This window comes from Jaculus jaculus, chromosome 7 (genome assembly GCF_020740685.1).
Source record: "Jaculus jaculus isolate mJacJac1 chromosome 7, mJacJac1.mat.Y.cur, whole genome shotgun sequence".
Taxonomy (NCBI): Eukaryota; Metazoa; Chordata; class Mammalia; order Rodentia; family Dipodidae; genus Jaculus; species Jaculus jaculus.
The window spans coordinates 91,250,929-91,270,101 of record NC_059108.1 but is presented as its reverse complement, the minus strand read 5'-3'; the positions used below and the strand labels follow the sequence as shown (position 1 = coordinate 91,270,101).

Here is a 19,173-nt window from a genome sequence, read left to right as displayed (position 1 = left end):
TGTCACTGCAAATGACCTCCAGACATGACCTACTCTGTGCACATGGCTTTATGTGGGTAGTGGAGAACTAAAACCAGGTCCATCAGGCTTTACACACCAGGCATAGTAATTCAACAGAGCCCTGATGATATTGATTCCTCTTCATTTCCATTTCAGGTATACTATCCTACTTGTGTAACAGCATTGTGGTCACCCTTAAGTTTCACACTAGTTTACAAAAGGAAATTGTCTTTTGCCTTCACAATTAGGAATAAAAAGATGACAAAACGTGGACTTGGCTGGCTATGCATGAAAAAGAGACAAAACCTCAAGTCAAACAAGAGAAAGGAACAAACAAGCATGTTAAGACCCCACTGTCACTAATGACACTGAATTATAATGGTGGGGGGAACTCCCAATACCAGGTGCTTCCATTCTATTGGAAAGTATGATAATATCAAGAAAAAAAAAATAACAGAACAATTGACATGAAATCAAGGAGTGGCAGCTATAACAAAGTAGTCAAGTAGCAATGGGAAACAAGTTATAGTCCAGTTCTGCAGTGTATGACCCTAGATAGGAAACCCAGCTCATCAAAGACTAAACTGCCGGGAAGCATGTGACACCAACATGGACCACACAGTAGAAAAATTATCTCAAAACAGTTTCTACTCAATTATAGTGACTGTCTAAACCTTGAAAGCTAAATAAAATGTTTAAGAGCTCTTTAGATGATTGTAATTAACAGCTCCAAACTCAGTTCTAACAGCTTGTTCTCCCCCACTCACCAGCATTATCTAACAAACTTCAGACTGACTCTTACATCTCTTTTTGCCTTGGAAGTAACTTTTACAATCCCAATTTATTCTATTGTTGCAAGTAAATAATCCTATGGCTGAGTTATGATTAAGAAAATTTTGGCCAAGTGTGGTGGTACATGCCTTTAATCCCAGCACTCGGGAGGCAGAGGTAGGAGGATTGCTATAAGTTCGAGGCCACCCTGAGACTCCATAGTGAATTCCAGGTCAGCCTGGGCTAGAGTGAGACCCTACCTCGAAAAAAAAAAAAAAAAATTGGGTCAGGCATGGTGATGCATGCCTTTAATCCCAGCACTTGGGAGGCAGAGTTGTAAACGTATCGCCATGAGTTTGAGACCACCCTGAGACTACACAATGAATTCCAAATCAGCCTGTAAACCCTACCTCAAAAGAGAAAAAAAAAATTGGGGCTGTAGAGACGGCTCAGCTGTTAAGGTGTGCATTAACAAAGCCAGCCAAACACTCAAGGTTTGATTCACCAGTAACCACGTAAAACCAGATGCACGAGGTAACACATGTCTGGAGTTTATTTGCAGTGGCTAGAGACCCTGGTGGGCCCATTCTTTCTCTAAAATAAAAATATTTTTAGTTAATGGGAGTGAAAAGGCCCAAAGTGAGGTCAGGGGAAGAGATTGAGTCAAGGAAAGGTGGAGGGAGGGCAAATCAAAATCTAAGAGGAGATAAATAAATCATAAGGAATCCTACTTTAGATAATAGAACACTCAGAAGCCATAGATTGTTGCTAGAAATTTTTCAGTGCCAGGGATGGGATACCTTTCTGTGAGGTGTTGGTCAGGCAGATCCCTGATGTCCCCAAAACATTACAGGCCATTGCCGAGGCCCTTGGTTTCCCACCAGGAATAGATGGTAAGACCCTATTGCTGAAGACTCCACATACTTGGGCTGAAAGGACACTGAGAAGTCCTGCTGGAACTGAGCTCATGTAGACCAGCTGACTGAACGCTGGAAGCCATTCTACATGCAGTTCAATGGGAGAGAGAAATCACCAGTGAAGATACTCAACAGTGGACAGTGTAAGTCTTAAATCTTGCCAGCCAGGCCAAATGAGCCAACAGGTGCAATAGTGGCACATCTGGACTGGAAGACTGCTCTGTGAGAGAATACATCCTTGATACTGAAAACCTAAAACAGGGGTAGTCAGGAGCCCTAGGGTGGCTAAATGTATATACTATGCTTATCAAACTACCCAGTAAGCTCTTCTCTTAATGTTCATACCCTTATATTAATGCTACTCTCACTTTTGATAGACAATCTTCTCTTTGCAGATGGCAGTGACCTTGGGATGACTCAGAAGGCATCATGGTGCTGGAAAAAAAGTGACAAGAGTGCTCAGCACTGCAATATCTCTTACCACACCTTCCAAGGCTCAGGGTCTATTGCAGAAGAGGTGGTGGAAAGAATGTAAGAGCCAAAGGAAGGGTAGGACTCCTTACAACATGCTCCCCCCAGACACAAAATGGCCTGGATATCCATGACCTCACAGTGCCTGACACTACCTACACAAGACCATCATAAGAGGAGGAAAAGATCAAGACATCAAAAGTAAAAGAGAGGGGCTGAAGAGATGGCTTAGCGGTTAAGCATTTGCTTGTGAAGCCTAAAGGACCCCAGTTCGAGCTCGGTTCCCCAGGTCCCACGTTAGCCAGATGCACAAGGGGGTGCACGCGTCTGGAGTTCGTTTGCAGAGGCTGGAGGCTCTGGCGCGCCCATTCTCTCTGTCTGTCTTTCTTTGTGTCTGTCGCTCTCAAATAAATAAATTAAAAAAAAAAAAGTAAAAGAGAATGATTGAGATGGGGAAGAGATATGATGGAGAAAGGAGTTTCAACAGGAAAAGTGTTGGGGGGAGGATACTGCCATGGGATATTTTGTATAATCATGGAAGTTAATAAAAATTTGAAAACAAAATTTTTGGGCTGAAGAGATGGCTTAGCAGTTAAAGTGCTTACCTGCAAAGCCTAAAGATCCATCTTCAACTTGCCAGGTCCCATGTAAGGTGACACAAACATACAAGGCATACAAACATGCGCTCTGTACTACCTGGTAACACTTAACTAAAGTAATTGGAAATTCTTTCTTTTCCTCTGGGAAGTGGGATGTGAGGGGAGAATAGAACTGAAATGAGTTTGGAGCTGATAATTACAATGTATACAAATAGTTCCCAACAGCTGAACTTTAAGCCCAATTATTATCTTTTCTATAAGCAACATGAAAAATGTTCAGTATTTCCAGGTACAAAATGAGGGCTGGGGGTGCAGCTCAGTAGAGGAAATGTGCTCCACCAATGTGAGGCTCTAGGTTCAACACTCAACACCACAAAAGGGAAGAATTGATCCCAGACCTCACACATACTAGTCAAGCCTTGGAAACTGGGCTCTATCTCCACTCCTCTATAAAGGCTCTTAATGTACACAAATAGTCATCAAAAAGTGGTTATTTTCCTCCTCTTAACCACTTTAAACTTCCAATCATCTCTTAAATTCATTCACCAACCCACTGCATTGTGCAACACAGGGAAGAACATTTTGCTGGCCATTAAGTTAGTCTTGGTGTGAAGAGGCTCTACTGCTTGAGTTCATTTGAGCTCATTTCCTATTTTAATAATTATACCAAGTATTTTTAAAAGAATTATTTTGACACATTTTGTTTATATGGGGAGTTGTAGATACAAACTGGAAATCCTTGTTCAGTTTCACTCAATTTCCTTGTAGAGAAGTTCTACAGACTGAGTAAAATCAAGCCTAAAGCTACAATGTTAATGAACTCAAAAGAGGCCATTTGCAACTGAAGTGTTCTCACATTATATGCATCAAAACATCAATACAAATACTAATCTTAAGCAGTCACACTTGTCTAAGCCACATTTATTTGCACATTTAGTAATGGGCAACAGATACTCCAAGTTCATACAAATTTATAAAACAACAAAGTAATAGTCACTTGGTACACTTGTGTGTTTATCTTGCTTACATATTCAAGTCTAGATGAACTTCCTTCATTGTGGAAACTTTCATACAATACTTCCTTAAACAAAAATTCGTAAAAATACATATTGGCATGTTTCAGTTAGAGCCAACAGAAAGACAAGACCACAAATTCAAAAAACAAGTTTAGAAGATACTTTTACCTCCCTCCCCTAGAAAGTGTTAATTATAACGAACCATATATGCTGTTAACACACAAGTAACTATGAGGACAAAAGAATGATGTTCCCATAATCAGGAAAATGACAACCAACCGGACCATTCTTATCTACCAACTAAGTGGTTTAAATGAGAAACAGGAGAATGCTTAGATTAACAGTAAGGGAGATTAGAAAATAGTAATGATTTTAAAGAGAACTATTCCCCCTCATAGCTTCAAAGACCTGACAACTCAAAATAACTGTTTAAGGCAAATAAAAGAGAGGAGACCTTCAAAAACATCCATATCATGTTCAGTATCATGTAATAAGAACTGAAAATTATATAAAGATACTATACAAGTGTCAACGAGGACATCCCAAAAAAATAAGAAAAAGATGCACATTTATTTCTACAAAAGCAATGTATGATACAGAATTATAAGGGAACAGACTTAAAGATTTATCTATTAAAATATACAGATTCTTACTGAAGAGTATAGGGTATTTAAAAAAGATGACAAGGGATGTTAATCTTTTTTTATTATTATTATTTTTACATATTTTTGAACCTCACATAATTTTGATAAATAACTCTTACAAAATTATGCAAAAAGTACAAGAATGTCTGGTAAACAAACAGTCTGTATTTTCCAAAAAGATTTTTTACAACATGCAATTCTTAAGGCAGCATCCTCCTTACAAGGAAAGGGAATCCTTTTACTCATCAAGAAATCTTCTGCTGCAAAGAATAGGCTAAGAAAGCCTGGATTCTTCCATTAACGCCTTTTGTCTTTCCTGTCTGATTTTCGGTCTCTTTCACTTCTTGAAGATCTTTTGCCTGATCGACTACTCTCTGATATAGACCTTTTTCTGTCAGACCGGGAATTCTTATCCTTTGATCCTTTTGCATCTCTACTACTACCACCTTTTGAAGATTTGTGACTTCTTTCTAGTCCTGAAGTATCCCTTCGTTTCCGATCCATGCTCCTCCTGTGCTTCCTATCTCTATTGTGTCCTCGGCCTCGACTGCGACTCCTACTCTCACTACTGCTAGTCGTGCTGCTGCTACTGTCTCGGCTGCTGCTCCCACTCGTACTGGAACTACTACTGGAACTGCTCCGACTACTGCTGCTGCCACTGCTGGAGCTGCTGCCACTGCTGCTACTGGTCGAACTGCTGCTTGAACTACTACTGCTACTGCTGCGGCTTCTACTCTTGCTTGTTTTATTTCTGGCTCGCCCTCGGCTTCTGCTCCTAGTTTTGGTCTTGGCTTTGCTTTCTGAATGTACTACCAAGGCTGGCTCTAGGGGAACCTCAGCCAGTTTTACAGAGTCTATAGGAAATTCCTTCCGCTCAGGCAGGAAAGTCCCCTGCTCCTGAATAACTTGGGGTGGTGGCTGTAAAACAGCTGAGGGCAAAGTCTCTGGCTGAGAGAGAAGCTGGGCCTGGAGTACAGGCTGGGCCTGAGAAGGGGGCTGAGACTGAGGCTGACTCTGGGACACAGGCTGAGGCAGGGGCTGAGGCTGAGCCACAGGCTCAGGGTGGGGCTCAGATTCTTTTTCTTCTTTTTCCTCAGCCTCCTTTTCTGTTTCTAGAGTATTAACATTCTCTTTTGCAGGAGAAAGAGATTTACATTCTTTATCTGGCTCAACTTCAAATTCCATCTCTGGCTCCAATTCTTTGCTAGTTTCATTTTCTGAAGGCTCTATACTTTCCACTTGATTAGTTTCCATTACTTCCTGCTCAGCAATTACACTTTTGACATTTTCAACCATCTCTAGTACATCCATAACTTCTTCTGGCTGACTATCCTGTTGCTTCTCACTTTCCCTTACCTCTGTTTCCTCCTCCATCTTAACCTCTGTTTCCTGTTTTTGCTCCTCCTCCTCTTGTTCTTTCTCTGCATCACTATGAACTATACCTGCTTCCTTGTCCTCTTCCTCTCCTGCCTCCTCTATTTCTACATCATTGTGCTGATTACCTGTCTCCTCCAACTCTTCCTCTCGCTGAGCCACCTTACCCTCTTCTTGTTCCGCCTTCTGTTCTTCATTACGCACCACCTGATGCTCTTTTTCCTTCATTGATTGTCTTCTAGGCCTAGCCTCCATTTTATTTATTTGCTCTGCAAATTCGATGCGTCTACCTTCAAATAAAGCTAAACAATAAAAATTCACAGCTGTAAAATCTATATTCTAGAAAATTCTTAGTACCAGTTTTATATTACATCAAAATGGTTATAAAACAATGTCTTAGTAACTGGAACATTGGGAGTTAGCGATGCTGGGAGCTGAATTCTAGGTCTCACAAATTAGGAAAGAATTCTATTAGGGACTTCTAATCCCAGTCCCTAAATAAAACTTTTATTTACTTATATATTTTTTGGTTATTTCAAGGCAGGGTCTCACTCTAGCCCAGGCTGACCTGGAAGTCACTCTGTAGTCTCAGGGTGGCCTTAAAGTCTTACTGCCCTTCCTACCTTGGCCTCCCCAGTACTGGGATTGAAGATGTGCACCACCACATCCAGCACTTTGTTTGTTTTTTTGAGGTAGTGTCTTACTCTAGTCCAGGCCAACCTGGAATTTACTATGTATGTAGTAGTCTTAGGATGGCCTCAAACTTACGGCCATCTTCCTACTTCTGCCTCCTAAATGCTGGGATTAAAGGCATGTACCACCAAACCTGGCTTATCCTTTTTATTAATTTTTAAAGAATGCTGATTGACTGATTTTTGTGTATGAATGTGCCAGGGGTATCTCAACATAACAAATCAATGTTCATGTGGCTTTACATGGGTGGCTGGGAAATTGAACCTGGGCCAACAGGCTTTGCAAGAAAGTACCTTTAGCCATGGACCCATCTCACCAGCACCACATAATGTATTTTTTTCCATAACACATTTTTATAGATGACAAAATGTTGACTATGGCAAATAATTACAACCTGACATACCGAAAACAAATGTTCATGGAATACTATTTATTAAGAAATTTAAAAAAAAAAAGAAATTAGCAACAAAGCTGGACATCTAAATTTATGAGGCCACACTTTTGTCATTGAACTTTATGCTAGATGAAAAGCAAAAAACTGGACTGCAGAGATTTAGCAGTTAAGGCGCTTGCCTGCAAAGCCAAAGAACCGGGTTCAATTTCCCAGAATCCCCGTAAAGCCATATGCACATGGTCTGGAGCTTGTTTGCAGTGGCTAGAGGACCTGGTGTACCCATTCTCTGTATCTGTCCTTGTCTTTCTCTCTCTCAGTAATTTATTTTTAAAGCAACAAACCCTAAAAGCAGAACCAGTGTTATGGTGTAACTTAATTGACCAGATGCCAAGAAACAATAAACTGGGCTGGAGAGATGGCACAGCAGTTACGGTGCCTGCCTGCAAAGCCCATCAATCTGGATTCGATTCCCCAGTACCCACATAGGCCAGATGTACAAAGTGGCACACGTATCTGGAGTTTGCTCACAGTGGCTGGAAGCCCTGGCACATCTGTCTGTATCTCTTCGGTTACAAATGAAATAAGTATTTTTTTTAACTGCCAATCACCATCTTAGCAGTATCTAGCTCTCCATGTATAATGTTCATTTTGCCTTACTTCAGGACCATTGTTTAAAATGTTACTCTATTTACTGGTAGTGTCTGCATGCACTTTGTGCACATGCATGTAAGATGTCACGTATCCTATTATATCACTCTTCTACATTTTAAAAAACATTAATTATTTAGAGAGAGAATGAGAATGAATCTGAGTCAGAGTGGGTGTGCCAGGGCCTTCAGCCACAGCTCCAAATGAATGTGCTACCTTGTGCATTTATCTTATATGGGTCCTGGGGGAACTGCACCTGGGTCTTTTGGCTTTGCAAGCAAGTGCCTTAAATGCTAATCCATCCCTCCAGCCCACTCTTCTACCTTCTTATGCTTAGTCCCCCACTGAACTTGGAGCTCCCCCATTTTCTTAGACTAGCTGACCAGGGTGTCCCAGTGTCCCTCCTGTCTCACCCACCTCTGCTCTTACCCATTGAGACATCTACTCAGCCCCTGAATTAGCATTTTATGTGGTTTCTATAATTATTTAGAAAAAGAAGTAATCTTACATAAATACTTGACAATGCATATGTGTAAACAGCTACCTACAAAATGAGTTTCCAAGCTAGACATGGTAGTGCACACCTTTAATCCCAGTACTTAGGAAGCTGAGGTAGGAGGATGGCTGTAGGTTCAAGGCTAGCCTGAGACTACATAATGAATTCCAGGTCAGCCTGAGCTAGAGAAAAACCCTACCTCAAAAAAAAGAAAAAAGTAAACGAGTTTCCAGTACAACTCATCATGCAGAAAGTATTTTTGGCAGCTTAACCTCTTCACCACCTGAGTATCATTAAAAAGACGAGAAAAGGAGCCAGGCGTGGTGGCGCACACCTTTAATCCCAGCACTCGGGAGGCAGAGGTAGGAGGATCGCCGAGAGTTCGAGGCCACCCTGAGACTACATAGTGAATTCCAGGTCAGCCTGAGCCAGAGTGAGACCCTACCTCGAAAAACAAAAAAAAAAAAAAAGACAAGAAAAGCCGGGCATGGTAGTGCATGCCATTAATCTCAGCACTCAGGAGGCAGAGGCAGAAGGATCACCGTAAATTCAAGGCCACTCTGAGACTACACAGTGCATTCCAGGTCAGCCTGGACTAGAGTAAAACCCTAGCTCGACCTCCCCCCCCCCCAAAAAAAAGAAAGAAAGCCAGGTGTAACTATGCACATCTTTAACCCCAGCACCCAGAAGGCAGAGGTAGGATTATCCTCAGTTTGAGACTAGCCTGAAACTACAGTGAGCTCCAGGTCAGCGTGGGACTACAGAGAGACCCCCACCTCGAAGAAAAAAACAAAAAAGAGGGCTGGAGAGATGGCTTAGCAGTTAAGCGCTTGCCCGTGAAGCCTAAGGACCCCAGTTCGAGGCTCGGTTCCCAAGGTCCCACGTTAGCCAGATGCACAAGGGGGCACACGCGTCTGGAGTTCGTTTGTAGTGACTGGAAGCCCTGGCGCGCCCATTCTCTCTCTCTCTCTCTCCCTCTGTCTTTCTCTCTATGTCTGTCACTCTCAAATAAAAAAAAAAAAAGAACAAAAACAAAAAAGACAAAGAAAGGGGGCTGGAGTGATGGTCCAGTAAAGACTCTTGCTTACAAAGCTGGTCAGCCTGGGTTCAATTCCTCAGTACCTATGTAGACTCAAAAAGTAGTGCATGTATCTGGCATTCACTTGCAGTGGCAAGAGATCCTGCCCTCCCCCTACACACACATGCATATAAATTTTGAAAAATAATGAACATCCCTCAAGCTGAACTATCAGATCAAGATTGAGTACACAAAGGTATGACCACTCCCACTGAGAAAATATCGATGAATATCACATACTCACCGTTCATTTTTCTTTGTGACTCTTCTATTAATTTTTGGGTAGCTGGACACATTCTTCCAGGAATATAGAACAAATGGGGCTTTGTCTTAGTTCTTATGTACTTAATTATCTTGGCGTTATGCTCATTCCATTCTTCTTGCTAGAGAAAAGGCAAGGTCAGTACTTTTGTAAATGCAGATGATCACCGACCTTAGAATCTCAACTACTCACCAGCTGTGCAAGCTCAACCTTCTGTTCCAAAAGCCGCAGTTCTGTCTGCTTGGCACGCCTCTCTTCAAACAGCTCTCTCCTCTCATTCTCAACCTGCTTTCTCTCTTCTTCTGCCTGAACTTCAAGTTTCTGTTCGATTTCTTGGCGCCTCTTTTGCTAAAAATAAGTTATCTGCTTTAATGTGTATCCATTATAACATGATGAGGCATTTTTGGTTACAATTCCAATATTAAAAATACATCTGCATTATCTGAAACTTACTATTTTACTATTTAAGTTATCAGCATATGCCTTGGACTAATTTGAGGTTTACATTTGTGACTGATTATGATTTGCCTTTCAGGTAAGACACTAAAGCTTTTTGTTTCCTTTTAACATAAATGCTTTAAGACATGCCACCACAGCCTAGAAATGAGTGCTGCTTTTAAAGGTTATCTCCACTTGTGCTTTCCAAATAAAAGAATGTGACAGAAATCCTCCCTTTTCCTGAGACAGGACATGTATTTTTTTTTTTTAATATTTCTCTCAAAATAATTAACTCATGGCCAGAGATGGCTTAGTGGTTAAGGTGCTTGCCTGCAAAGCCTAAGGACCCATGTTAGACTCTCCAGATCCCACATAAGTCAGATGCACAAAAGTGAGGTGAGGCAAGTGCAAGGTTTGCAGATGCCCACTAGGTGGCACAAACATCTGGAGTTCAGTTGAAGTGGCTGAGCCCCTCAATTCTCTTATTTGCAAGCAGACAGAGGAGGGGAAAGGAGAGAGTTTGACAATGGACATGCCAAGACCTCCACTTGCTGTAAGCTACTTTGTGCTTTAGGTGGGTACTGGGGACCCAAATCCTGGTTTAGGCTTTACCTGCAAATGCCTTAAATGCTGAGCCACCTCCCCAGCCACAGGGTATGTATTTTTTTAAAAAAATATTTTATTTATTTGAGAGGAGGCAGAAGGAGAGAGAGAAAAAGAGACAAAAGAATGGACAAGCCAGGGCATCCAAGCCATTGCAAATGAACTCTAGATGCATGAGCCACCTTGTGCACCTGGCTTATGTGGGTACTGGATATTCAAACCTGGGTCCTTAGGCATCACAGGCAAGCGCCTTAACCACTAAGCCATCCCTCCGGCCCAGGGTTATATATTTTTAAGGAGCTGTTAAGGCAGACATAGTAGTACAAACTTATGATGACAGCACTCCAGAGTTATGAGGATCTGAAGTTCAAGGCTAACCTAAACTACACAATGAGCCACAGTCTTAATAAATAAATACACATCCCAGCTTTTGAAAGACAGAAGGATCAGGAATTTAAGGTTATCCTAGCTACATAGTGAATAAGTCGACCCAGGACTAGATAGTATATTACTACCTTCCAAGAAGTTTTTAAGCTCTGTTAAAGAACATTAGTCACCAACTTTGATAATGAAGCAAAACAAAAAATTGCACAAATACCCTTTCAGTAGCAACAGTAGATTCTTGTTTAAATTTTTGAAGGGTGCCCATCAACAAGCCAAATATTCGTCTGTTCCTAAGAAACAGGAAAAGAAGAATCAACTTCAGTGGCTCTACTGCATCATTTCTGCCATTCTTAAGGGACTATTCTTGCAATTTATCTTAAAAATTGTACTGACAGATTTTCCCTCCACTGGAAGGACTGTACAGGTACCTTTGCTTTCCCTTTTCATCCATATTTTGATCCTGGATAAGATCTCTACGTGTGCGTTCTTTGGAGGTAGCTACAACTGAAGACTGCAGTGCTGGCTGCAAGTGAAAAGAAAATCTCAGTTTTACTAGCAAGAGTAACATGTTTTCAAAAATGTGATAAGCATGGTATTCATCCTCTACTAAGTTCTTCTCATTACCTTTTTAACATCATCATCCTCTGGGTCACTTTCCTGGCGTGATTCTCTCCTTGCCCGTCGCTCCCCGCCCAGCCTGGCAGAAGAAAAATAATTTAGATGACCATTACACAAAATATGAGGTGAAGTGTGTATCAAGGGCAAATGCTCATTTACTTGTGGACTCATCTCTAGAAGCCACATTTTCTCAGTCTCCATTTCAAGTTCTCTCTCCTATTTCAATGACAAGATTAAGTTACAATCACAAATGTCTAAATCAAACTGTTCTCTGTTATCTAAATGTTTCTCTGGCTGGTTTTCAAAGTTTACAAAACAGAAAAAGTAATAAAAATGGTCAATTGTTCCAATCTTACTCTTTTCATAACTTATTTTAATAAAATTCAGGTTATTTTGAGAAGTGATTTCTGAAGGATGCTGGCAGATTCACCAAAGGACCTCAGGGGAAAATAATACATAACTAAATTCTAATGTAATTCAATTCAACAATATTTATTAAACATTTCTACTGGAATGCTTCAGAAAATGAAGCACGCAAAGACACCTCCAGGAAGTTTTGAAAGCATACCTACTGACTGCCCCTTCAAGGTCTCTCTGCTTGGCTGGGGGTCCTCCTCCACTATCTGAGAATCCACGCCTGCAATGAAGATGTCCAAAATAAAGCTCATGAAATAAATTGATAGTTCCAATTGGCAAAAGCAGTCGAATTAAAAAAAAAAATCTTGCTGGGAACTGAAACCAGGGATTTGTGCATGCTGGACAGCACTCTGCTGCCCAGCTACATTCGTAAAGATTTTACAGTATTTTAAAATAAACACAAAACTGGTCCACTTAATACTGTTTAACCACTAGCTTTGCACTGCGTTTATTAGAAAATTAGTAGATCACTTGTTCAAACCAATACATTGACATAAGTACTAGCAGTATTAGCATGAGTGGTAGGGAAATCTTACCTCAGCAATAAGCTACCACGTCCTCTACCTCCACCAGGACCAGAAAGGGCCAGCAACCTGGCTTGAATGGGCCTATAAGAGATTTACATTAAGTGCAAAAACCGAAAAAACACCGTAGACACGCACACCTAAGGAGTAAATACTTCCACAGGCATGATACATCAGAAGAAAAAAATATCACACTAACAGTTCTAAAATGACGGTTTCCAATCCCCGTCTTTGAAAGAGCACAGAAAATCGTATCTTAGTTAACGTCCTCGTCCTTCCAAGACCAGTATTTACAGAATTATGTCTGCCTCCATGTCACTGCACACTAGCAGCAGCCCGCCTCCATCGCTCCCCACGCCGTCACCCCGGGGCGCGGCGCGAGGGCCGCAGGCTCCCCGACGGTCTCGCCGGGGCCGCCCGGGCGGGAAGGGGCTTTTGTACCGTAGTCCGGGCCTGCGCCGGCGACGGCGGGAAGCCGTGCCCCCGGCCTCCCCCCCAGGCTGGCCAGCGTCGGCGCAGCGCGGCCTGGCGGTCCTTCCGCACGCCCTTGCGCGGCGCCTCCCAACTAGCCGTTCGCACCGCGGCGGGGCGCAGGCCTCCCGCTGCAGCCGGCTCCGGGGGTCGGCCGCCCTTTCCGACCCCAGTTCGCCCTGACCACACAAGTGCCTCTCCAGGCCCCGCCCGGCCCGTACCGCACGTCATTCGGGTCTCGCCCGGTGAGCTTGCGAATGTTCTCGTCCACGTTCTTGAGGCTCTCTTTGGCCTTCTCCAGCTGCTCCTGTAAAGTTCTCACCGCGACCGCCATCTTCTCCCTGCAGCGGGCTTCGAGACTGCGCTCTCGACAGGCCGCGCCAAGCGCTGCCGCGCTGCGAGCCGAGCACTGACGGACAGCCGGGCTCAGCCAATGACGAACGTCGTTGGTTTTATGGCCTCCAGCACCCGGCGACCGGAAGGGGAAGCGGCGTGCCGACTCGGTGACCACGGGCCAATGGGGAGCCGGCGAGGGGGCTGGCCCTGCCCCGGCTGCCCGCGGGTGGTTGGCTCCGCCTCTGGCGCAGCGCTGGGGCGGGACTCTGTCTCCTCTTCCGAGACGCGAGCCTGCCGTTTTGGAAACGGGACTCGGTGCTTGGCGGCCTTGAACTTGTGACGCTGCCCACCTAGTGCTTTTAACCACCTAATCACACCCTCTGAGCTGAAGCGAATCTACTTTCTCCTCACTTCAATGATTTAATTATCACCAGTGATTTAATTAGGAAAGGGTGCGGTCATATAAGGTTGTTGCGCATGCCTGGAAAAGGGGAAGCGCGCTTCTTTGGATTAAAGTGAGCGAAAAGCCAGTAAAATCTTACCCTAACAGCTAACACTTGTGTACTGGTATATTGACTACCTAAAAACGTGCATAAAAGGATGGTCACTGGGGAAGAAATTGAGGCTGGTGGTAATATGTCCCTAGGTCAGGCAGATGGAGTCACCTTAGTTAGACCTGCAGAAAGGCTATATAGTGCAGTAGGAAAACTAGGATGGCTGACAGACTCTTCACCGAAGGTGGAGCTTGTTTAATAGTACATCTGGGGAAAGTGGCCAGTACTTGTGTTTTAGAGATTCTACTCAACTTTCCTTGTACAACTCACTTAAAAACTGGCTTTGCTGCAGAAATATACACACGTTGTAGATCAGAACATGTCCTGGCTGAAGATGTAGCTCAGTGGTAGACTACCTGTTTAGACATGAGTTCAATCCCCAATTCCTCAATGAGGAAAAAAATTAGAGGTCACATTGAAATAATGTTATGTGGGCTGGAGAGATGGCTCAGTGGTGCTTGCAAAGCCTAAAAACCTCAGTTTGACTCCAGATTACCCAGGTAAAGCCAGATGTACAAAGTGGCACATGTATCTGGTTTGTTCACAATAGTAGTAGGAGGCCCTGACACTCCCATTCATTCATTCATTCTCTCTCTCTCTCTCCCTCTCTCTCTCAAATAAGTACATATTTTAAAAAAATTATTTGGATTGGAGAGGTTGCTTAGCTGTTAAGGCATTTGCCTGCAAAGTCAAAGGAACTCTGTTCAATTCCCTAGGACCCACGTAAGCCAGATGCACAAGGTGGCATATGCATTTGGAGTTCCTTTGCAGGATCTGGAGGCTCTCTGTCTCTGTCTCTTTCCCTTTCTCACTCTCTCAAATAAATATTTAAATTAATTTAAATTTATTTTTTTAAAGTTATTGCTGGGGCACACCGCTGCATAGTCAAAACTACACAGTGAATTCCAGGTCAGCCAGCCTGACCTGAAACTCTGGAACTCGCTCTGTAGTCCCAGTCTGGCATCAACTCACAGCAATCCTCCTGCCTTTGCCTCCCCAGAACTGGGATTAAAGGCATGTGCACCGGTACCTGCCCTAAGTGGTAATTTCATAGCAGCAGTTGTCTTTCTAACATTGGCCATTTAAGTAAGGGTCATGAGTCTTTAATCCTTAATCCTTGAGTTCAAGAGGCCATCCTGAGACTACATAGTGAATTTACAGGTCAGCCTGAAAATGGACTCTGAAAGAGTAAATTATACATTATGAAATTTGAACTAAACCAGGGGCAAGGCCTCTCTTGGCAGCACATTTATCCCTCCTGAAACGTCAAAGTTCTAGTAGGTTTCCCTGCCTTCCTGCCCAGTTGGGTTGAGAGGAGAGGAGAAGCACTCCAACCCCTCTGCCCTCCACATGGTAGGAGCTCTCTGTACTGTTTTCTCTCTAAATTTTTCACCTTTCTTCAAGGCCCACCACATTGGCTCTCAGACCATGTTGGTGTATCAGTTTTCCTTCCTTTGGTATTGTACTTCTCTAGATAAATATAATTTATCCTTTTCAGTTTGGTTTGCCCAAGTATTTGGTTAAATACAAACACGAACTCAGGATTAGAGGACTCTAGTCCTAAATTACAACACCACCACATTACAGAAGGGATTGGCAGAGGATGGATTTGGAAGGAGGGGAAAGAAAGGGTCATGGGAGAAGATGATGATCATGGTATATTGTTTATATTTATGGAAGCTGGCAATAAAAATATTTAAATAAATTGAAATAATTTCTTGATCTAATTGCAATGGGATCAAATTACAAATCAGTAACAAGAAAAGATATACAGCATATACAAATTCATGGAAACTAAACAACACACTACTAAATGATGGATGAATCAATGAAGAAACCAAGAAGAAAATTTTTAAAATTCATAGAATCAAATGATAATGAGAACACAATATACCAAAACTTTTGGGACACAATGAAAGCAGTCCACAGAGGGAAATTTATAGCTTTAAGTGCCTGTACTAAGAAATTAGAGCCAGGCGTGTTGGTGGACACCTTTAAGCCCAGCACTCAGGAGGCAGAGATAGAAGGATCACTGTGAGTTCAAGGCCACCCTGAGACTACATAGTGAATTCCAGATCAGCTTGAGCTCAAGTGAGACCCTACCTCAGGAAAAAAAAAAAAAAATTAGAAAGATCACAAACAACTTAATGCTTCACTTTAAAGCCTTGGAAAAGAACAAAGCAAACCAAATATCAGTACATGGGAAGAAATAATAAAGATTAGGGCAGAAATTAATGAAATAGAAACAAAAAACATAACCTAAAGAATCAATGAACCCAATGAAACAGAATTGGTTATTTGAAAGGATAAACAAGGTTGATAAACCCTTAGCAAATCTAACCAAAAGCAAGAGAGAAGAGCTAAAAATTAATAAAATTAAGCCAGGAGTCAGAGGTAGGAGGATCACTGTGAGTTCAAGGCCACCCTGAGACTACATAGTGAATTCCAGGACAGCCTGGGCTAGAATGAGACTCTACCTCAAAAAAAAAACAATAATAATAATAATAATAATAAAATTAGAGGTGAAAAAGGAACCAACACAACAGATAGCAGAGAAATTTTTTAAATCATATGGACATACTATAAGAACATATATTCCACTAAGTTTGAAAATCTGAAAGAAATGAATGGTTTCCTTGATTTATATAACCTACCCAAACTAAAGATAAGATTAACCACTTAAATAGACCTATAACAAGTATGGAGATCCAAGGAGTTATAAAAAAAGAAAATCTCTTGGGCCAGACATGGTAGCGCATGCCTTTAATCCCAGGACTTGGGAGGCAGAGGTAGGAGGATTGCCATGAGTTCAAGGCCACCCTGAGACTCCATAGTGAATTCCAGGTCAGCCTGGGCTAGATTGAGACCCTACCTCAAAAAAAATAAAAAAATAAAATCTCCTAGCAAAAAAAGTCTAGGCCCAGATGGATTCACTGGTGAATTTTTACCAGATGTTCATGGAAGAACTAACACCAATGCTTCTCAAACTTTTCCATAAAATAGAAAAGGAAGGAATCCTACCAAACTCCTACAAAGCCAGCATCACCCTGATACCAAAAAGCAGACAAGGATAGGAGAAAAAAGAAAGAAAGAAAAGGAAAAAAGAAAATTATAGACCAATTTCCCTCATTAACACAGATGCAAAAATTCTCAACAAAATGTTGGCAAACAGAAGACAAGAATATAAAACAAAGATCATTTACCATGACCACCACATAAGCTTTATACCAGAGATGCAGGAATGATTCAACATGCACAAATCAATAAATGTAACATGTTATATAAATGGACTGAAAGACAAAAATCACATGATCATCTCATTAGGTGCAAAAAAAGCACTTGACAAAATTCAACATTCCTTCATGATCAAAGAAAGTCCTACAGAAACTGGGAATAGAAGGAACATATCTCAACATAACAAAGGCTATTTAGAAGCAAAGCATGGTGGCGCTGACTTTTAACCCCAGCACTTGAAGGCAGAGGTAGGAGGATCACCATGAGTTCAGGGCCACCCTGAACAAAAAAAAAAAAAAAAAAAAAAAAGGCTATTTATGACAAACCACAAACGTACAGCCACTTTTATTTAATATAACACTGGAAGTCTTAGCCATAGCAATAAGGCAAGAGACACACATAAAAGGGATACAAATTGGAAAGAAAGAGATAAAGTTAAAATTATTTGCAGATGATATGATTCTATACATAAAGGACCTTAAAGACTCTATAAGCAAACTGTTAGAGCTGATAAACATAGCAATGTAGCAGGGTACAAAATAAACACACAGAAATCAGTAGCCTTCCTATATGCTAACAACACACAGAGGATGAAATCAGAAAGTCACTTCCATTCACAATTACATCAAAATAAATAAATAGGGCTGGAGAGATGGCTTAGCGGTTAAGCGCTTGCCTGTGATGCCTAAGGACCCCGGTTCGAGGCTCGGTTCCCCAGGTCCCACGTTAGCCAGATGCACAAGAGGGCGCACGCGTCTGGAGATCGTTTGCAGAGGCTGGAAGCCCTGGCACGCCTATTCCCTCTCTCCCTCTATCTGTCTTTCTCTCTGTGTCTGTCGCTCTCAAATAAATAAATAAAAATAAATAAATAAATAAATAAATAAATAGGGCTGGAGAGATGGCTTAGCGGTTAAGTGCTTGCTTGTGAAGCCTAAGGACCCCGGTTCAAGGCTCGGTTCCCCAGGTCCCATGTTAGCCAGATGCACAAGGGGGTGCACGCGTCTGGAGTTCGTTTGCAGAAGCTGGAAGCCCTGGTGCGCCCATTCTCTCTCTCTCCCTCTGTCTTTCTGTCTGTGTCTGTCGCTCTCAAGAAAAAAAAAAAATAAATTAAAAAATAAATAAATAAATAAAGTACCTTGGAATAAACCCAACCAAGGAAGTGAAGGATCTCTACATTGAAAACTTTAAAACACTCAAAACAGAAATCACAGAAGACACTAGGAAATGGAAAGACACAGAATTGCAGAAGACACTAGGAAATGGAAAGACATCCCTTGTTATTGAATTGGAAGAATCAATATTGTGAAAATGGTAATCCTACCAAAAGCAATCTACACATTTAATGCAATCCCCAACAAATTTCCAAAGGTATTCTTCATAGAAATAGAAAAAAACAACCCAAGCAGGGCATAGTGGTGCACGCCTTTAATTCCAGCACTAAGGAGGCAGAAGTAGGAGAATCACCATGAGTCTGAGATCACCCTGAGACTGAATTCCACATCAGCCTGAGCTAGAATGACAACCTACCAAAATAAGATTAAAAAAACAAAAAGGAAAAGAAAAAACAATCCAAAAATTCATCTGGTAGCACAAAAAACCTTGAATATCAAAAACAATTTTGAGCAATAAAAATAAGTCTTGTGTTATCACCCAACCTGATTTTAACCTATATTATAGAGTCATAGTAACAAAACAGCATGGTACTGGCACAAAAACAGACATGTAGATCAATGGATCAGAATAGAGGAACCAAATGTAAGTCCAGGTAGCTACAGCCACCTGATCTTTGACAAAAAAATGCCAAAAATACTCATTGGATGGGCTGGAGAGATGGCTTAGCAGTTAAGCGCTTGCTGCGAAGCCTAAGGACCCTGGTTCAAGGCTCAATTCCCCAGGACCCATGTTAGCCAGATGCACAAAGGGGCACATGTGTCTGGAGTTTGTTTGCAGTGGCTGGAAGCCCTGATGTGCCCATTCTCTCTCTCTCTCCCTCCCTCTCTCTCTCTTTCTCTCTCTCTCTCTCTCTCTCTCTCTGTCAAATAAATAAATTTTAAAAAATTTTTTAAAATACTCATTGGAGAAAAGACAGCCTCTTCAGCAAATGGTGCAGGGAAAATTGTATATGTATCTATAGGATAAAAATAGATGCTTATCTCTCACCATGCACAAGAGTTAAGTCCAAATGCAGAGGAGTACTCAGCACTACAATATCTCTATCACATCTTCCAAGG

The 19,173-nt window shown here is 41.9% G+C and overlaps 1 protein-coding gene across 1 annotated transcript; it reads right to left on the bottom strand.

Moving 5' to 3' along the window:
* Nucleotides 1-3,661: 3,661 nt before the first annotated feature.
* On the bottom strand, nt 3,662-13,221 carry Pnn (pinin, desmosome associated protein). Its single transcript, XM_004649136.3, has 9 exons — nt 13,040-13,221; nt 12,360-12,431; nt 11,975-12,043; nt 11,413-11,485; nt 11,217-11,311; nt 11,003-11,078; nt 9,556-9,711; nt 9,346-9,484; nt 3,662-6,094 (listed from the first exon to the last, which is right to left on the bottom strand). The coding sequence occupies exons 1-9, from the start codon at nt 13,150-13,152 to the stop codon at nt 4,716-4,718; spliced, it is 2,172 nt and encodes a 723-aa protein (XP_004649193.1). The 5' UTR covers nt 13,153-13,221; the 3' UTR covers nt 3,662-4,715.
* Nucleotides 13,222-19,173: the final 5,952 nt, after the last annotated feature.

Bases quoted from the DNA above. Each gene is read 5' to 3' on its own strand.
- Pnn (XM_004649136.3), bottom strand. From the start codon at position 13,152: ATGGCGGTCGCGGTGAGAACTTTACAGGAGCAGCTGGAGAAGGCCAAA. The intron at 11,312-11,412 runs GTAATGAGAAGA...TTTCACTTGCAG, and splicing joins AGGATGATGATGTTAAAAAG to CCAGCACTGCAGTCTTCAGT. The intron at 9,712-11,002 runs GTATTTGTGCAA...ACTTATTTTTAG, and splicing joins CTACTGTTGCTACTGAAAGG to CAAAAGAGGCGCCAAGAAAT.